Here is a 15,829-nt window from a genome sequence, read left to right as displayed (position 1 = left end):
ACAGAGGGGAAGAACTGAAGCACTGAGGCATTTAAATCTTAAATAAATGTCCATGTCAACTCAATATTGGGTGACAGCATAAATGTATTTCTGAATGCTTTTAAATGAGAGAAAATAAAAATGAAAAGTTAACTTAATGATCAAGTTAAATATTCATTTTGATTTTATCCCATTTCAATGTGTTGCATTTATAAGCAGCACACCTCTTTCTCCCAGTGGCAAGTAGACACTGTGCCATATTTATATCTGAAAAATACAGTAATTTGCTTCAAATGGGAGAAATTTTATGTATGTAAAAATATTTCCATGAAAATTGAGTCAGTGTTTTTCTCCACTTTCCGTTAAGTCAATTACATCTTAATATTTTATGTAGCATGTTTCATCACTTTAAATTCCTCCTATTTAAACAATTGGCTGTATTTTTCTGTTATAAATATGGTGCAATGTCTACAGGCCACTGGGTGCAAGATTGCATATCCGTTGGCAAAAGGTATGTCCTGTGCTACAAGTACATACGAAACAGGCTCTCATTCCCCATATACATATGTTCCATTCATATGAACACATGCTCATACATCCCCAAAGACCACGCTCTCACTGACACACATGGCAGCCATGTCATCATAGGGCTCCTAGTTAAAGTATTTTGTTCAAACCCTATTCTTTGGTACACCTCCTAAAAAAGGGGAGAAAGAGGGAAAAGAATCAAAGGGACTTGTCCTCCTACTGGTATGTATCAAAATCAAAATGAGTCCTTCCGCTTTATATGGACTAACCCTCCAAAAGATAAAGAAAATGTGGTGTTTTCTTATATAACCCTCACCGCAAGAGTTACTCATTCGTGGCATGCTTCATCATTTGTTCCATCCCGCTCCGCTGCGGAACGGGGCACGCTGCGACCTACACATTACGTGGGAGAACTTATAGGTGAATGTTAAATTATGAAAAATAATTGGGGAGGTCTTATGTGGGAATTAAAAGTTAAACATTCCTGCCTAGTAGGTAAAACAATGTTTAGTCTGGGCTCTAGTCAGTGTGGTTAAAAGCTGGGAAGAAGAAAGTGTAGGTGATCATGTACCTGCCTTTCTAAGGGTCTACATGTTTCAAGCAGTACCCCAGGGCTTTTCTTCAAGACCATGGATTTAACTCCCTATTATCTCTACTTTTAGAATGACGTACAGCTGCACACATTCTGCATGCTAAAAATATATACAGCACCTACTTGGTGTTACAGCATGTTAATATAAATAATGCAGAAATCTTGCATCATGGGTACATTGATCTAAGTTAGTCAGCCCGGGGCCCGAATCTTTTCCCCCGGGCTGATTAACTTTGGTCAATGTGCAGAGGAGAAGCTTTGGCATAAGTGTGACTACAAGCTCCCCTCTCCACCTGAAGACCCATGATGCAAAATGTCTTCTTGTTCTACTTTTAAGTACCAAGCACCCTGAAGTGTGGACTACAAGGCCAATATAGGGGTAACGTATTAATATTTAAATAAAAAGATTTTATTTGTCAAAAGTATTTATTTTAACAGGGTGTATTGCAGTTTTCACTCTGCTACAGTCATGCTACACAGGAAAGGCCTGCAGCCGTGTTAGCACTGCCAAATTAGTGACATTTAACTTCCAGGCCCTGGGTATGCTTTGTACTATATACTAGAGACTAACAGGCAAATTAAATATGCAAAATAAGATTATGCAATTTTACCCATGTGTAAAAGGGGAACACAGTCAATCTACTCCTGGTTAGAAGGGGTCACACAGACTTCTAAAGGCAGCAAAAATATAGGTTGCAGTAAAAGGCAAAAAATCTGTGATGACCACACAGAAAAGGCGGAGTTCCTTCAATGTCTCTGCCAAAAACTACTGGGGACTACAACTAATAGGGTTCCCTGTGCCCGAGAGAGCACTGGAGGCTGGGAGGGAAGGGTTGTAGCACCAATGGGGGAGGGAGGGTGGAGAGGGGGTTCGTCATTAGTGGTATTACCCTGTACTTGCAAACTGGATTGTGTAGTATTCAGTACTGTTGTGTGATTGTAAGTACTTTCATTTCCAAAACGACAGACTTGGTTGCACTTTGTTATTGCGGTTATTGGTTGATTGGTGAGCTCTGAGCTCTTGCTCCCCACACTACCGCCCTAAAGAAACCTTTGACTGCTCACCCTTGCTTCCCTGAGAGTCAAATGCAGAAAGGGTTGTTCTTGCCTTATTTTGCACAGCCCTAGTAGGGCGGACCCCCAGGACACCATGGCAACAAGCCCAGCCACCATTGTTGGGGCCCAGTAACCACAGTTTGCTCTGTGGCCCCCAGAACAGGGTCTGATTAGCATCAACTCCTAATAGCCAAGTGCTAGCTATTCTGTGCATTACTCAAGCTCGTAAACCTATTTTCAGTAAAAACAAAGCCAAAAAGATTGCCACTGCCATCCTTGTTGTTGCTGTTTCAGAGACATCTGTAAGTGAGTAGTTGCAATTCCTCTATCACCACTCCCTAGCTGCACGCCTATTCAAGTGGATGTAAGCCACGCTCCTCATCATCGGATCTTTACGTATCCAGAGGCATAGCTATCGAAAGTACAACAGGTTAAGAAGCAAGAGGGGCAGGGGTCTTAGGGGCCCATATAACCGATATTGGTGCAGTTGTCCTGCTAAGGACATGTTTTCAGGATCTGTGCAGCACACTGTAATTCAAACCTAGTTCAACATTTTGCAAATAAATGTATTGCCACATAAATGTATTTAAGTTATTGTTGACGACATTTTTTAAGGTTTCGCTATTTTACCACTTTTTACAGCTGCACCTATTTTTACTAGGATACCTTTACTTCACAGAGTTCTATGCTAAGCCACTTCCTCACCAAGACAAGCGTACCTTCTGAGCAATATTTATATCCTGTGCTACTATATTCTGCATCCTACTCCGGATATACTTGGATTTGCTACAAATGCCACATAATTCCCCATTTGTAGCATAACATCCTGATTTACATAAAAATATAACTAGTTGCATATGACAATTTACTAAAGTTAAGAGACCCTTTTTTCAGCTGATTGCTTATTTGTTCATGTAAACAGGCGACAATTTTGCCACATTAATGGGAATGAGGAAAGGATTTTTCTCTGGAGCAGGATGTCTAGTTAATTCCATATACGTATTTAAAGATTTGTGTAATCATAAATATGTATATGGAATTAACTCTCGCCGCCTTCCGCTGACCCCTAATTGTGGGAAAAGGGTTCAAGAGGGGAGTGTTAAGAACATCTGCCAATTCTTGTTAGATGTCCCGTTACTGCCCATCTATACATGAGCTGCTAAGTATTTGCAGCATGGAGTTTAACCTTATTCTGACTTTCATAAGCTACAAACGCAATAAGACCTGAACCATATAGGGTACGAGCACAGACTACACCTGGGACCATCATAAGGTAAGAGCAGAGAATACATTAGAATAATCGTGGCACTCTCGTGAGTACCAAAAACACCTGAACCATTATGAGGCAAACCACAGTGTTTAACTCGGAACTACTCCTGATCATCATGTTATGTTATGTTATGTTATTGACTTTTTGTATAGCGTGTGAATCACCCGGGGGCATTTCAGCGTTTATACCTGTGGGGGAACTTCTGGAGGGGAGGAAGGAGACTCATAGGCAAAAAGAGGCTCTAGAACAGAAAGGTTTTCAATAGTCTCCGGAAGGGTTGGAGAGATGTTGACTTACGCAAACCCTCCGGTAGCGCGTTCCAATACTTAGGGGCGACATATGAGAAAGCCCTACCACCTGAGCGACTCAGGCAAATTCGAGGGACCCTAAGAAGGGCCAAAGTGTTGGACCTAAGGTTCCGTTCTGGCCCGTACTTATGTAACTTCTCTTGTAGGTAACAGGGGCCTTCCCCTTTGAGAGCCTTGAATGAGAGGCAACAGGTCTTAAAAAGGACTCTCTTTTTCACTGGGATCCAGTGAAGTTCTCTAAGTAAGGGGAGGGAAGGAGATCCTGGGGGACGGTTCAAGACCATCCTGGCTGCAGTATTTTGTATAACCTGTAATTTGGCTGGCCGGGATTTCTCATCCACATGGTTAGAGCCAACCGGGAATAACAATTGTGTATCATCGGCATATGATACAATCTCGAAGCCGAAGGGTTGCACAATCTTCGCCAGAGGGGCCATATAAACATTAAAGAGCGTTGGGCTCAAGCACGAGCCCTGAGGGACGCCTTTCTCTAGCTGACATTTTTCAGATGTAAAAGTACCTAGCATGGTGGTTTGGCATCTATTCGTAAGGAAGTTTTTTAGCCATTTCAGGGCCATGCCTCCTATGCCACAATCCTGTAGTCTATCGGCCAGCAATTGATGGGATATAGTGTCAAAAGCCGCCGAAAGATCTAATAAAATCAGGATCATGGAACCACCGGCATCGAGCGTGAGACGTAAGGAATCCGCAACAGCCAAAATCGCTGTTTCTGTGCTGTAGCCGGGGCGGAAGCCAGACTGAGATGGATCCAGGAAGTTGTTTCGTTCCAGGTACTGGTTGAGTTGTTTATTTATAGATGATTCAAGTGTTTTTCCCAGAAGTGGTAGCAGGGATATTGGTCTATAATTCCCTAGCACCTGCGGATCTGCTGATGTTTTCTTCAGTATGGGGCGGACATAAGCTTCCTTCCAAGTGGAGGGAATACAGCCCGTATGGATGGAAGAGTTAAAAATGAGTTGTATTGCTGGGGCACATGTAGGGGAAAGCAAGGCCATTGTGCTTGGGGGGCACAAATCTGTTGGGGAACCAGATTTCGCCGCCCGAAGTAAGTTTTCAGTCTCTTCCATCGAGATATCAGCGAACTGATTTAGGCCAACTGTAGTAGGTATCTGGCAAATGTCTTCGGGTGGGGTGGAGTCCGAAATGGTGGACGTTACCGTTGTCAAATTGGAATAAATTGCGGCTATTTTGTCATGGAAAGAATTAGCTATTGAATTAACCAATGATTGAGATTGGGGGGGGGGTATCTGTCTACATGCAGGGGGAGAGGAGAAATCCTTAACGATGTTAAAAAGAGTCTTGGCCGAGTTTTCTGCTTGTTCTATTTGGGTACGAAGGTGAGAACATCTCGCTTCTTTAATAGATTTATGATAGTGCGATAGGGAGGATTTGAAAGTTTGTTTGTCTAAGTTGTTATTCGTCCTCCTCCAGCGTCGTTCTAACGCTTTGCATCGAGATTTCTCATTTTTTAGATCACTAGAGTACCAGGGGGCAGAAGATCGCCGGACGGCCATAGTAGTATTTTTCTCTGGTATGATCATATCAAGAGTTCTTTCAAAAATAGTGTTGAACGTATCCAGCAGTTCCGTAGGATCTTGCTGGACATAACCTGAATCGGCCCATAATTGATCATGAGGTAACAATAGGAAATACACTTTGGACATTGTAGAATAAGAGCAGAGACTACACATGGAACATTATGACCTAGGAGTATTCAATATAGACGGGGGCCATCATGAGATAAGAGCACAGGATACTACGAGTCCATCATACAATTGATAAGATTGTAATTGGATGGTGTGACTTAACAAACCAAGATTGTGGTCGCTCCTTGTTGGAGCTCCTGACCGGGTGGGCCCGCCGCCTCTTTACCCTTGGTGCAAACAAAGTGATGGTGCCACAAACTGCCTTCCCCCTCCTCCTGGGAGACAAGGGCATCCACTGAGTCAGACATCATCTACAGGGGCCGCCACTTCAAGCAGATGACGCAGATCAACATGGCGGCCATGCGCCTCTGCTGAGACCCCGGGAGCCGCACACAACTGAGACAGCCTGCTAGGGCTTCCCGGGACCGTGGAACACACCAGAGCCTGATGCCCCCAAAGTTTGCACTCACCCTGCTCATCTGAGCCCTGGAAATTGGGTTTTGTGTTGAGGATGTCGGCAAGTAAGGTGGTGGCGCAGCACCCCTGAGTTCTGGTAGCCGGGTTTAGTGAAGTGAGCCACTACTCCTCGTGCCGTTGCGGTGGGGATGCCTGCCGGGGGTGCGGCCAAACCGGTGGTCCCCCACACAGATTTGGAGCAGGTCTTCCCTCCTGCTGCCCGAGCTGAAGAAGCTGACCAATATTACAACCTCGTGGCTCCACTGGGTCTTTGGAGTCATGCAAAACTGAAACAACCTGTGGGCAGTCCCAGACGCCATTGAACATGCTAGAAGAATGACATTGTGCCCGGCTCTGACAATTACACCTGCCCCACTTTCCACCTGAGGCCCTGCGACCAGGTGATGGGCCACCATTGCCAGTGTAATTGGCGGGGGGACAACTTTTCTTGGGGTCACGTTTGGCAGGGTGGGCCACTGCTCTCTCAGCTTTACCAGTGGGACACCCCACTGGGCTGCAGCCAGGCCCGCCACCCCCTAATACAGATTTGTATCTGGGTTTCCCATTCCCACCCCCGGGGGATATTGAGGAGGAAATTTGGAGGACCACCATTACTTGGGGACTGCTTTACTAAGCCCTCATCTCTCCCAGTTGGTAGACGCCTGGATGTGCGGTGCAGGCGTTTAATATTGGATTGGGGACATCTGACCAACACTGGGGTAGGTCTGGGGGGTGCTAGTGAAAACGGCTAGATTGCGAGGGGGGACCCCAACTTGCCTTTTTCTTACTACGAGACTGCTATCCGGGGTTGACCTGGACCCACCAGTGTTACTGTCACGGTTAGGGTGTGAGAGCCCAAGTACAGTTGCTTGTGCTGCCCACCCAGGCCTGGTGGAGCAAGCAGGCTGATGGGCGCCACACCTCATGGATGGCCACCTGCGGATTGTCCTGGAAGCGCTACCCATGCGGACTCAACTACTTCACACTGCGCTCATGCCAGTCTGCACCTCTATGTATCATGAACCATGACAAACCAATCGTGGCCCAGGGACAGCTCGATCGAAAACTACATGGCCCCAATCTCTAGATCATGATAGGCTATGAAATCTGTGACCTCACCACCGGGACCCCCTCCCTCTGAGGATACTGGGGCAATCCTGATGGCGATTCAACCCTCATGCATTGCCCTTGATTTCCAAATTTGGGAGGTGGAGGGCTCCCTACTGCATCAGGACATCCGTGGTGTGGCGGATACATGTACCGAAGTAGAGAGCTGAATCTCAATACTGGAAGATACCCTGCGCAAATTTCAATCCACTGACTTACACTGTTTGCAACATCGACGTTCCTAGAAGAAAGAGAACTGAGAAAACAGAAAATAGGCCACTGCACTGCAACCTTTGCTTTGTGGGTTTTCCAAAGGGTGCCAAAGACTCAACCCCAGAGACCATCTTAGTGAACTGGTTTACTTCCTGTGTGCCCTCATCCCACCTATCCACAGCTCCGTAGTGGACAGACACAGTGGTCCTTGACGCAGAAACCTCTCCACGGGGACCCCCCAAACGAATCATTGCAAAAATCCTAAATTACAGAAACTAAGAGTTCAAAGACTATAGAAATCATACGGGGGGTTAAAGTAAAACTTCAGGCAATGTAACTACAATACATTCGGATGATCCCAGCAAGACTCAAGGTCATCGACGACTCTAAGACCATTTTCTTTGACAACACCGAGCTGGTGTGGGAGTGGACGGGACAATGATCCTTGCAGTGTAAACCACCTCTCACCAGGGCGTAGGCCCCCGTTCGGGACCCTCCCAGAAATAGTGCTAAGCCCACCACCAGATGTTGGAAATCAAGAAGACGCCATCAACGATCATAGATGTCTGACTCACACTCTGACGACCCCCTGCTCAGATCCGGGACTCCATCACGTGCAGGAAGAGCCCCAGAGACACTCACCAACCAAAACCATGACCAAGAACCTCTTTGGGCATAACAGACATGCCTGAAGCCTCCAGCAATCATGATGTTTATGATCCCTGTCAGCACAGCTGGATTTATGGGCCACTACAGACCTGAGTGGGGAGCACTCACCTAGACCTACACCTCAGTTTGAAGTAGGTTGTTTTGGGAAGGGGGGGGGCGAAAGATGCTTCTGGGGTAACGTGTGGGGTGGGGGATGTTGAGGGAGGACATGGATGTTTAACCAGTTAGCCAGTGTCTGCTTTATCGGGTTGCAGTTTTCAATGCTCTTTTATTTTACGCATCACCATACCGGATTGCCAAAACCCTCATACTTAATTCCCCAGACCCCTTTGCACCGTTGCAGTCCTGCTGGGAGGGTTGGCTGGGCACTCTAGACGACTTCAACTGGAGAGACACATGTATTACTGAGAGTGTTAGCCACCTCCTTAAGGCTCAAACTCATTCAACTTACCATCCTGCACACAACCTACCTGACACCCTTGTGAGTATGGCACGCAGGCACTTTGGCAACGCCTACCTGTTGGTGCTGCCAAAAACCACAAGCACACTTCTTTCACTTGGTATGGGAATGCCCCCAAATTGTGCAATACTGGTAAACGATCTTTGCCACCCTATCTGAAGAACTGGGGAGGCCGGTAGACCCAGCCCCGGAGATTGCTCTGTTAGGAGTCTTGGATGGAGTGAGTGACACAGTGGAAGTCAGAATCTGTGTGGGGATTGGAACCGTGCTGGCCAACTGTGGAAGTCCGCCTCCTCTCCACCCGTGGCCCGCTAGGAACGGGCGATGGACAGGTGTGCAAAGAAGGACGAGGCGCTCTATAAATTACGCGGCTGCCACAAGAAACATTGAAAAATACGGGGGAAATGGTTGCAATACTGGGTTTGCCACTTTGCCATAAAACAAAGTTACCGTGATGAGCATCGTGTGATGCCGGTGTACTAGCTTTAACTTCACTATGTACAGGGCTTTGTAATGTCGTGTCATTTGTTTCAAAACAATACAATTCAGGTTATAAAATAGAAATGCAGTTGGATAATTGGGCGATAACAATGTAGAGGGCACCTACAAATCATGACATAAAGGTAGACTGTGTAGCAGAGATCATAAAGATAACCTGAACCATCGTGAGAATTCTATCAGCACAAGTGGGCACTGGGGAAATAAGAGTGTAGAGCACTCAGGAACCATCATAAAATATGAGTACACAGTGCCAAAGAGCATCATGGTCACACCTGGTCAGGGCCTTCACAAGGGAGGAGCAGCCAGTGCTGATTGCCCCAGACTCCGCCGCCTTAAGGGGCCCTGCGGCCCTGAAATGCATTCCAAATAGTACAAAATAAGAAAGGCACTGTTAAGGCAGAGCACGATCGTTTTTCAAGAAGAGACAAATCACGATAATAGTTTTATGTGTCGAGCAGGGTCTAATCTTTACACCCACTTTTCTCGGGTTACGTTTTGGAACACCTGCTTGAGGGGAATAACCAAATAAACAACACCATGGAAGATACTGTAGCTGGTCTAAATATGTACCACTGCCACCTACAAGAGTCTGGTTGTGGGGGAAGATGTGGGTGTACTCAGCGGAATAATGCAGAATAATGCAGTTATTACAGAGTTCTGAGTTAGTCCTGTCAGCCATTATCCTCCTGAAGTAGATTAAATGAGTGCCACTAAGTTAGGTAAACATAACCATGTATTACAGAGATATAATAGCAACCCCAAACGATACTGTGTTTTTTAGTTTATTTTACATATATCTACTAAGGCCCCGGCCCCTGCGCTGCCTGCTATCCGTGCTCTTCTTTCTGTCCATGCACTGCCTGCTGTCCCTGCGCTGCCTGCTGTCCCTGCTTGCTGCAGCTGCACTGCCTGCTTCCCCTGCGCTGCCTGCTGTCCCTGTGCTGCCTCCTGTCCCTGTCCCCACGCTGCCCACCCCGGGTCATTGCCCAGCACTCAGGACCACTAGGACCTCCTTCCAGGACCACTAATGGAAGCTGCCCCACGGCCATGCAGCGGACGCGCACAGCTGACGTGCCGCCAACACACCGCCAGATGGCAAAAACCCAGCATCCAGACCCCTGGCCCTCCCGCTACCCGACGGTACACCGTCAAGGAACTCATATACCCCGGATACCGAAAAAACAGCTACATCTCATTCCCCCCATGATCCACAGAAGGACCCTTCACCTGGCGGCAGTGCCACTTCAACTGAGACACAACCTACAAAAGATCCCAAACCACTACTGCCTACAAGACCAAGAACACCCCAAAACCACTACATTGTATTCTGCTCAACGCCTACTCACTCTGCAAACATGCCACGGAAATCTGGGACACCATCACCACCCACTTTGCAGAAGTTGTCTTCATCATCAAAACATGGCTCAACCCATTCTCAACCCAGACATCACCACCGTCACTCCTGAAGGATACAAGATGATAAACCGAGACCGCACCATCAAAGAAGGCATAGGCATTGCTATCATCTTCAAGGAAATCATCAGATGCACCATCACCAACGACGACCCCACGCCTCTCATGGAACACCTCAACTTCGTACTACAAACTGGAGTGAAGACCACAATAAGAGGTGCCCCGCCTACAGACCCCCAGGTTCCCGAGCAATGTTTTGCGACGCCATCCCCAACCTCATTACCCACCTAGCAATCGACTCTCACCACTACGTACTACTCGGCGACCTCAACTTCGACGTCGACCATCCCAACGACACCAGCTCCAGCACCCTCCTGGAGAACATGAACAACATCGGCCTCACCCAGCTAGTCACCGAACCCACGCACTAAGTCGGACACACACTAGACCCCATTTTCATCTCCAGCGACAGAATCAAATTCAGCCACACCACAGAACTCGCCTGGACTGACCACACCATCGTACACTTCACCGACACCCAGCACACCATCAGCAAGTGTCAGATCTCCTGCCACCGCAGTTGGAGCAATGTCATCGAAACTCAGTGGTCACAGGCCCTCACCACATCCCAACCAAAGGCCTCAACTGACCTCGACCAGGCTGTCCAGAACTTTGCCGCTTGTATCACCGACAGCGCCAACAGAGTTGCACCACTGAAATCTACAAAATCCAACAAGACCTCCGAACATGCCAGCTGGAACACCCCAGAACTCAGCACCACCAAGCGCAAACAGCCATCACCACCTACAAAGTCTGCGCGGCCAACGACACAAATGAACTCTTCAAAATATTCAAAGAATTCTCCAACCCTACAGCCATAGAGAACACCTTCCACCCCTCTCAAGAACTCTGCAACACCCCCACAGACTACTTTCAAAGCAAGATCACAAATATCTACAACAATTTCAACCTCCCGCCTGCCAGCCTCAATTCCAACGACCTCAACTAACCAGCGAACAGCAGCCAAGCCATTACCACCTGGTCTCCGCTCACCACCCTGACCACCTCAGCCATCCTGTCTTGCATCACCCAGGGGCGCCCACCAACCCCTGCCCCACCACCTTTACAACCTCACAACGAACCCTATCAGCATGCCACTCACTAGCATCCTCAACTCCTCCATCTCCACTGCAACCTACCCGGACAGATGGAAACATGCAGAAGTCAGACTCCTCCTAAGGAAAGCCTCTGCGGACCCCAGCGATTTAAAAAATTATCGTCTGATCTCCCTGCTCCCCTACCCAGCCAAAGTACTCAAGAAAGCCAACAACCTGCAGCTCACCGAATTCCTGGAACAAAACCACCTACTGGATGCCTCACAATCTGGATTCAGTGCAAACCACAGCACTGAGACTGCACTGATTGCAGCCACAGACGACATAAGAACACTCCTCCACTGTGGAGAAACTGTGGCCCTGATCTTCCTCAACCTTTCCGCGGCATTCAATATCATCTTCCAGAACACCCTCATCAACACTCTGCAACATAAGCATGCAGCAAGATGCCCTCAAGTGGATCGCCTTCTTCCTGACAGGGCGCACACAGAGAATCTGACTAACTCCCTTCACCTCCGCACCCAAAGGCATCATAATCCGCATACCATAAGGATCATCCCTCAGCCCCACTCTCTTCAACATCTACATACCCCCCCGCAGAGGTCGTCAGATCCCACGGACTCAACATAAAATCCTATGCAGATGACACAAAACTGATCCTCTCGCTCACAGAGGACCCTTCCAATGCCAAAACCAACTTCTCCAACGCCATGACTAATGTAGCAAAATAGATGAGAGACAACTGCCTCCAACTCAACTCCGACAAAACCGAAGTACTGATCTTCGGGAAGAACACCTCCGCATGTGACCACAGCTGGTGGCCTGCAAGACTCGGACCCATCCCCACACCGAACGACCATGCACACAACCTCGGCATCATCCTTGACAGGAAACTAACCATGAAACGACAATTCAACGCAGTCGCTTCCTTCTGCTTCCACATGCTTTGCAAGCTCTGCAGAATCTTCAGATGGATCCCAACCAACACCAGAAAGGCGTCACTCTGGCCCTCATCACCAGCCACCTCGACTGCGACAATGGCCTCTACGCCGGCATCTCTACCCATCTCCTCATAAAACTCCAAACCATATAGAATACTGCAGCCAGACTAATCCTGGACCTCCCTAAACGAACTCACATCGCCTTCCACTTGAGAGACCTCCACTGGCTCCCCATCCAGATGAGATGCCAGTTCAAGATCCTCACACATGCCTTCAAAGCCCTCCACGACCTAGACCCTTCCTACATCAACCATCGACTGACTTTCCACCAGCCCTCCAGAAACCTTTGCTTCTCTTCACTCGCCCTCGCACACGCTCCTCGTATCGGTCCCAGCCCCAGCGGTGGCTACTCCTTCACCCACATCGCTGCCAAGACATGGAACAACCTTTCCCTCTAACTCCGTACTGCCTCCTCGCTGGCAGGCTTCAGAAAGAGACTCAAGATCTGGCTCTTCAACGGAGAAACAGCACCCAGATACCCCCAGGGTGATAGTGCTGCGCATTACAAATGACAGATTGATTGATTGATTGAAAAATTCCCCTTAAAAAACACAATTTATGGGAGGTGGGGCCAGCAGAGGAATGAAGTTGTCATATTAATCCGGCTCTCCGCTCTATCCCCTTGCATCAGCGTAACGTGTGCCCATCCAGGTTAAGCAGCAATGGGGAGAATTATCTGTCTTCAATTACATTAATGAAGGACCTTGCATATACTGCCTGGGACCACTGATTGAGATGTAGAATACCTGAGGTAAATTATACATATACTTATTAAGAGTGACCAAATCAGCAGTCAGAGTTTCCAAATCATGCCATTTTTTGATATATACAAACAAAACAGCTTTGCGCACAACAAAGCTTAATAGAAATAATTTTCAGTCAGAGGTAAGTTACCCTGAAAATCTGGCATGGGTTTGGTACTTGTAGATCTACGTGGGACACTAATTCATACACTGTCTGGAACCATTGCTCGTTGCTGCTATCAGGGACCTCTGAACCCTTCACTGTCTGGGAGATTTAATGGTCATTATTGACTGGGGGCATGGACACATGCGGAGTACTCACTAGCTCCTCTCTCCATTGAGTGTGTCTGAGAAGAATCCTAAAACACTTGTAGTAGTGAGAGACTTGTGCAATTAAAAGTATGTAACATGTACATATTACTGTACAGGCTATGACAGTCTGCTTTCTGAACCCCGGATAATACGTATTTCCCAATTCTTTGCAATTCAGATATCATCTGGACATCGGATCGCACAGTGCAGCAGAACAGCACTCCAGCTTCCAAGCAGGGAATACACTTCATAAATACCTATGCAAAATGCATTTACCAACTTTACCCAGCATGGGATATTAACACACAGTACCATGTACCCATGACAAGAACAGAACACTAAGTACTGAGAGCATGAGACATATGCATAGAGAATACTTGGAATCATCATGAGGTTCATAGGAGAACAAAGTGAACCTAAGCCATCAAAAGAAAACAGTAAAGTGTACATCTCAGACAACTAGAATGTACACCTGCACTTTCCTTGGGAAGAACCCAGAGTTTAAATGGGGTCAATGCAAGAATCACAGATTACCCCTAAAGCATCACAACAAAAGTGCGGGAGTACACCTGAATCTACATGTAGGACTATCATAAGATAAGTAGGGCATAGAACATTTGAGAACATCTTAAGCAAAGAGAAGACAGTACTGTATGCCTGAGGTCATAATGACAGAGCACTTGGTACACCTGTCAGTACCATGAGATAAGAGCACAGAGTATATTGAGCCCATCGTGATATAAGGGGAACGCATACATCTAGTACCATCATAGGACAGTGTACAGTGCACCTGGGACTATCATGGGATAACGGTACAGAGTACCCCTGCCACCACTGCGACATAAGAGCAGAAGTACACCTGAGGCTATCATCACATTCTACTGAGCGGGACAATCAAGAGATTCATATGAGCCCAAAATACTTCAGGGGGTATCTTCAGACACATGAGCACAGAGAATATACCGGAAGTGGAGTAAGGAGGCAACATAGACATTCAACAGAAAGACTGAGAAATGTAAGTCCGAAAGGAACACTTACCCCATGAACCTCGGTCTCTGGATGGCCACCTTCGGTCGAGGCACCGGTAGAGGTTTCCGTCCCTCTTGAAGTTGATTTGATGATGACTCTGGTCTCAGAGACTCTGGTGAGGAAAGTCCAGCCTTTTCTTTATATATTGCTTGCCTCACTTGTTGAGATACCCCAGGTGTGGTCTTCATGTGCTGAGCGATGGTAAGCACTCTAATATCCTGGTGCAGATTAACACCCACTCCTGATGGGTTTTTGTGCCGGGCATGTGGGCTGCTCTGGGGGACATGGGATGCAGAACTGTGCTCAAGGAACCCAGTACCTCTCAACGGGCTGTAGGTCTTACCTTGGCCTGTGGATGGGTCACGGTTCTGTCCCTGGATAACAGCCTGGACCTTGAGTCTGGCGTGGCCCTGCTCCCGAGGCAAAGGGTTGGCACCACCAGTAGTCTCTCTCTGGGACACTCCCAAACCCCACAACAGAGTGCAAGTGACCAGAAGCCATGAAATCATCACTGAGTGCATCCTCGCTGACTAATGGAAACCACTAAAAAAGTTAATAGGAGGTCTAACTACAGGAAGCCAAAAAGGAAACCACCTAACGAAGGTCACTACAGGATGCAACCAAAAAATACTACCAAAGGTCGCCACAATCAAACCAGAAAAGGAATGCGACCAACAGATTCCACCAAGAGCAGCCAATAAAGACACCACCAAGGGATGCCACTCATTAATGGGAAGCCACGAAAGAGGGCCACAAAGGGCTCAACAAGGGATGCACAAATAGAAGTCACCAAAAAGTAACAATCAAATCGGACAAGAACACAACAAAGAAACACCACTAAGAGGAAGCCACCAATGAAAGCTACTGGGGTATATCTCCAAAAAGAGTAACCAAGGGAAACCAATAAGGGAACCTGCCCAGGTTCAAGGGCTGGGCTTGAGGACCGGGTTGAGCACGGAGAAATTACCCCTTTATTCTAAAGTTCGGGTGCAGCGGAGACTCCTGGTACACATAAGAGCTCAGGTGCATGGGTGGACCCTGGTTCGGGAAAAAGGGATGTGGCTGTGCAGAGCATGTGCCCCCGGTACAGTGAGCACATTACAGAGCACAGAAAATATAGCAGCCGGGTTCCCTATACAACCCAAAACAGCAGGTTCCTGATACGGCACAAAGTGCAAGGCAACCGAGGATCTTCGTGCAACACGGAGCAGAGTGCAGCAGGGGTACTGGTGCAGCACGGAGTAAAGTGCAGAAGGGGTTCCCGAGTAGCGGAGATTCCTAGGACGGCACAGGGAAGCAGAGCTTTCCGGCACAGCACGGGATCCTTGTATAATGCGAAGCAGTGCCGCAGCCTCCTCGTTGCAGCGGTTCCTAGGTAGGGCAGCAGGGCAGCCTTGGTGCAGCACAGAT

General features: G+C 47.6%; 1 protein-coding gene across 2 annotated transcripts in view; it reads right to left on the bottom strand.

Moving 5' to 3' along the window:
• LTBP2 (latent transforming growth factor beta binding protein 2) overlaps positions 1 to 15,604 on the bottom strand; it is a 1,439,407-nt gene extending 1,423,803 nt beyond the window's left edge. Inside the window, exon 1 of one of the 2 annotated variants that reach the window (XM_078659886.1) lies at positions 14,429 to 15,604. In XM_078659886.1, coding sequence (XP_078516012.1) covers positions 14,429 to 14,940 — 512 coding nt within the window. In that variant the 5' untranslated portion in view covers positions 14,941 to 15,604. The remainder of the gene's footprint in view (positions 1 to 14,428) is intronic. The other variant, XM_078659885.1, reaches the window with a different exon arrangement.
• Between the last annotated feature and the right edge of the window lie 225 nt (positions 15,605 to 15,829).

This window comes from Lissotriton helveticus, chromosome 9 (genome assembly GCF_964261635.1).
Source record: "Lissotriton helveticus chromosome 9, aLisHel1.1, whole genome shotgun sequence".
NCBI classification, from domain to species: domain Eukaryota; kingdom Metazoa; phylum Chordata; class Amphibia; order Caudata; family Salamandridae; genus Lissotriton; species Lissotriton helveticus.
The sequence above is the reverse complement of the archived record's forward strand: the minus strand, read 5'-3'. Positions and strand labels throughout refer to the sequence as shown.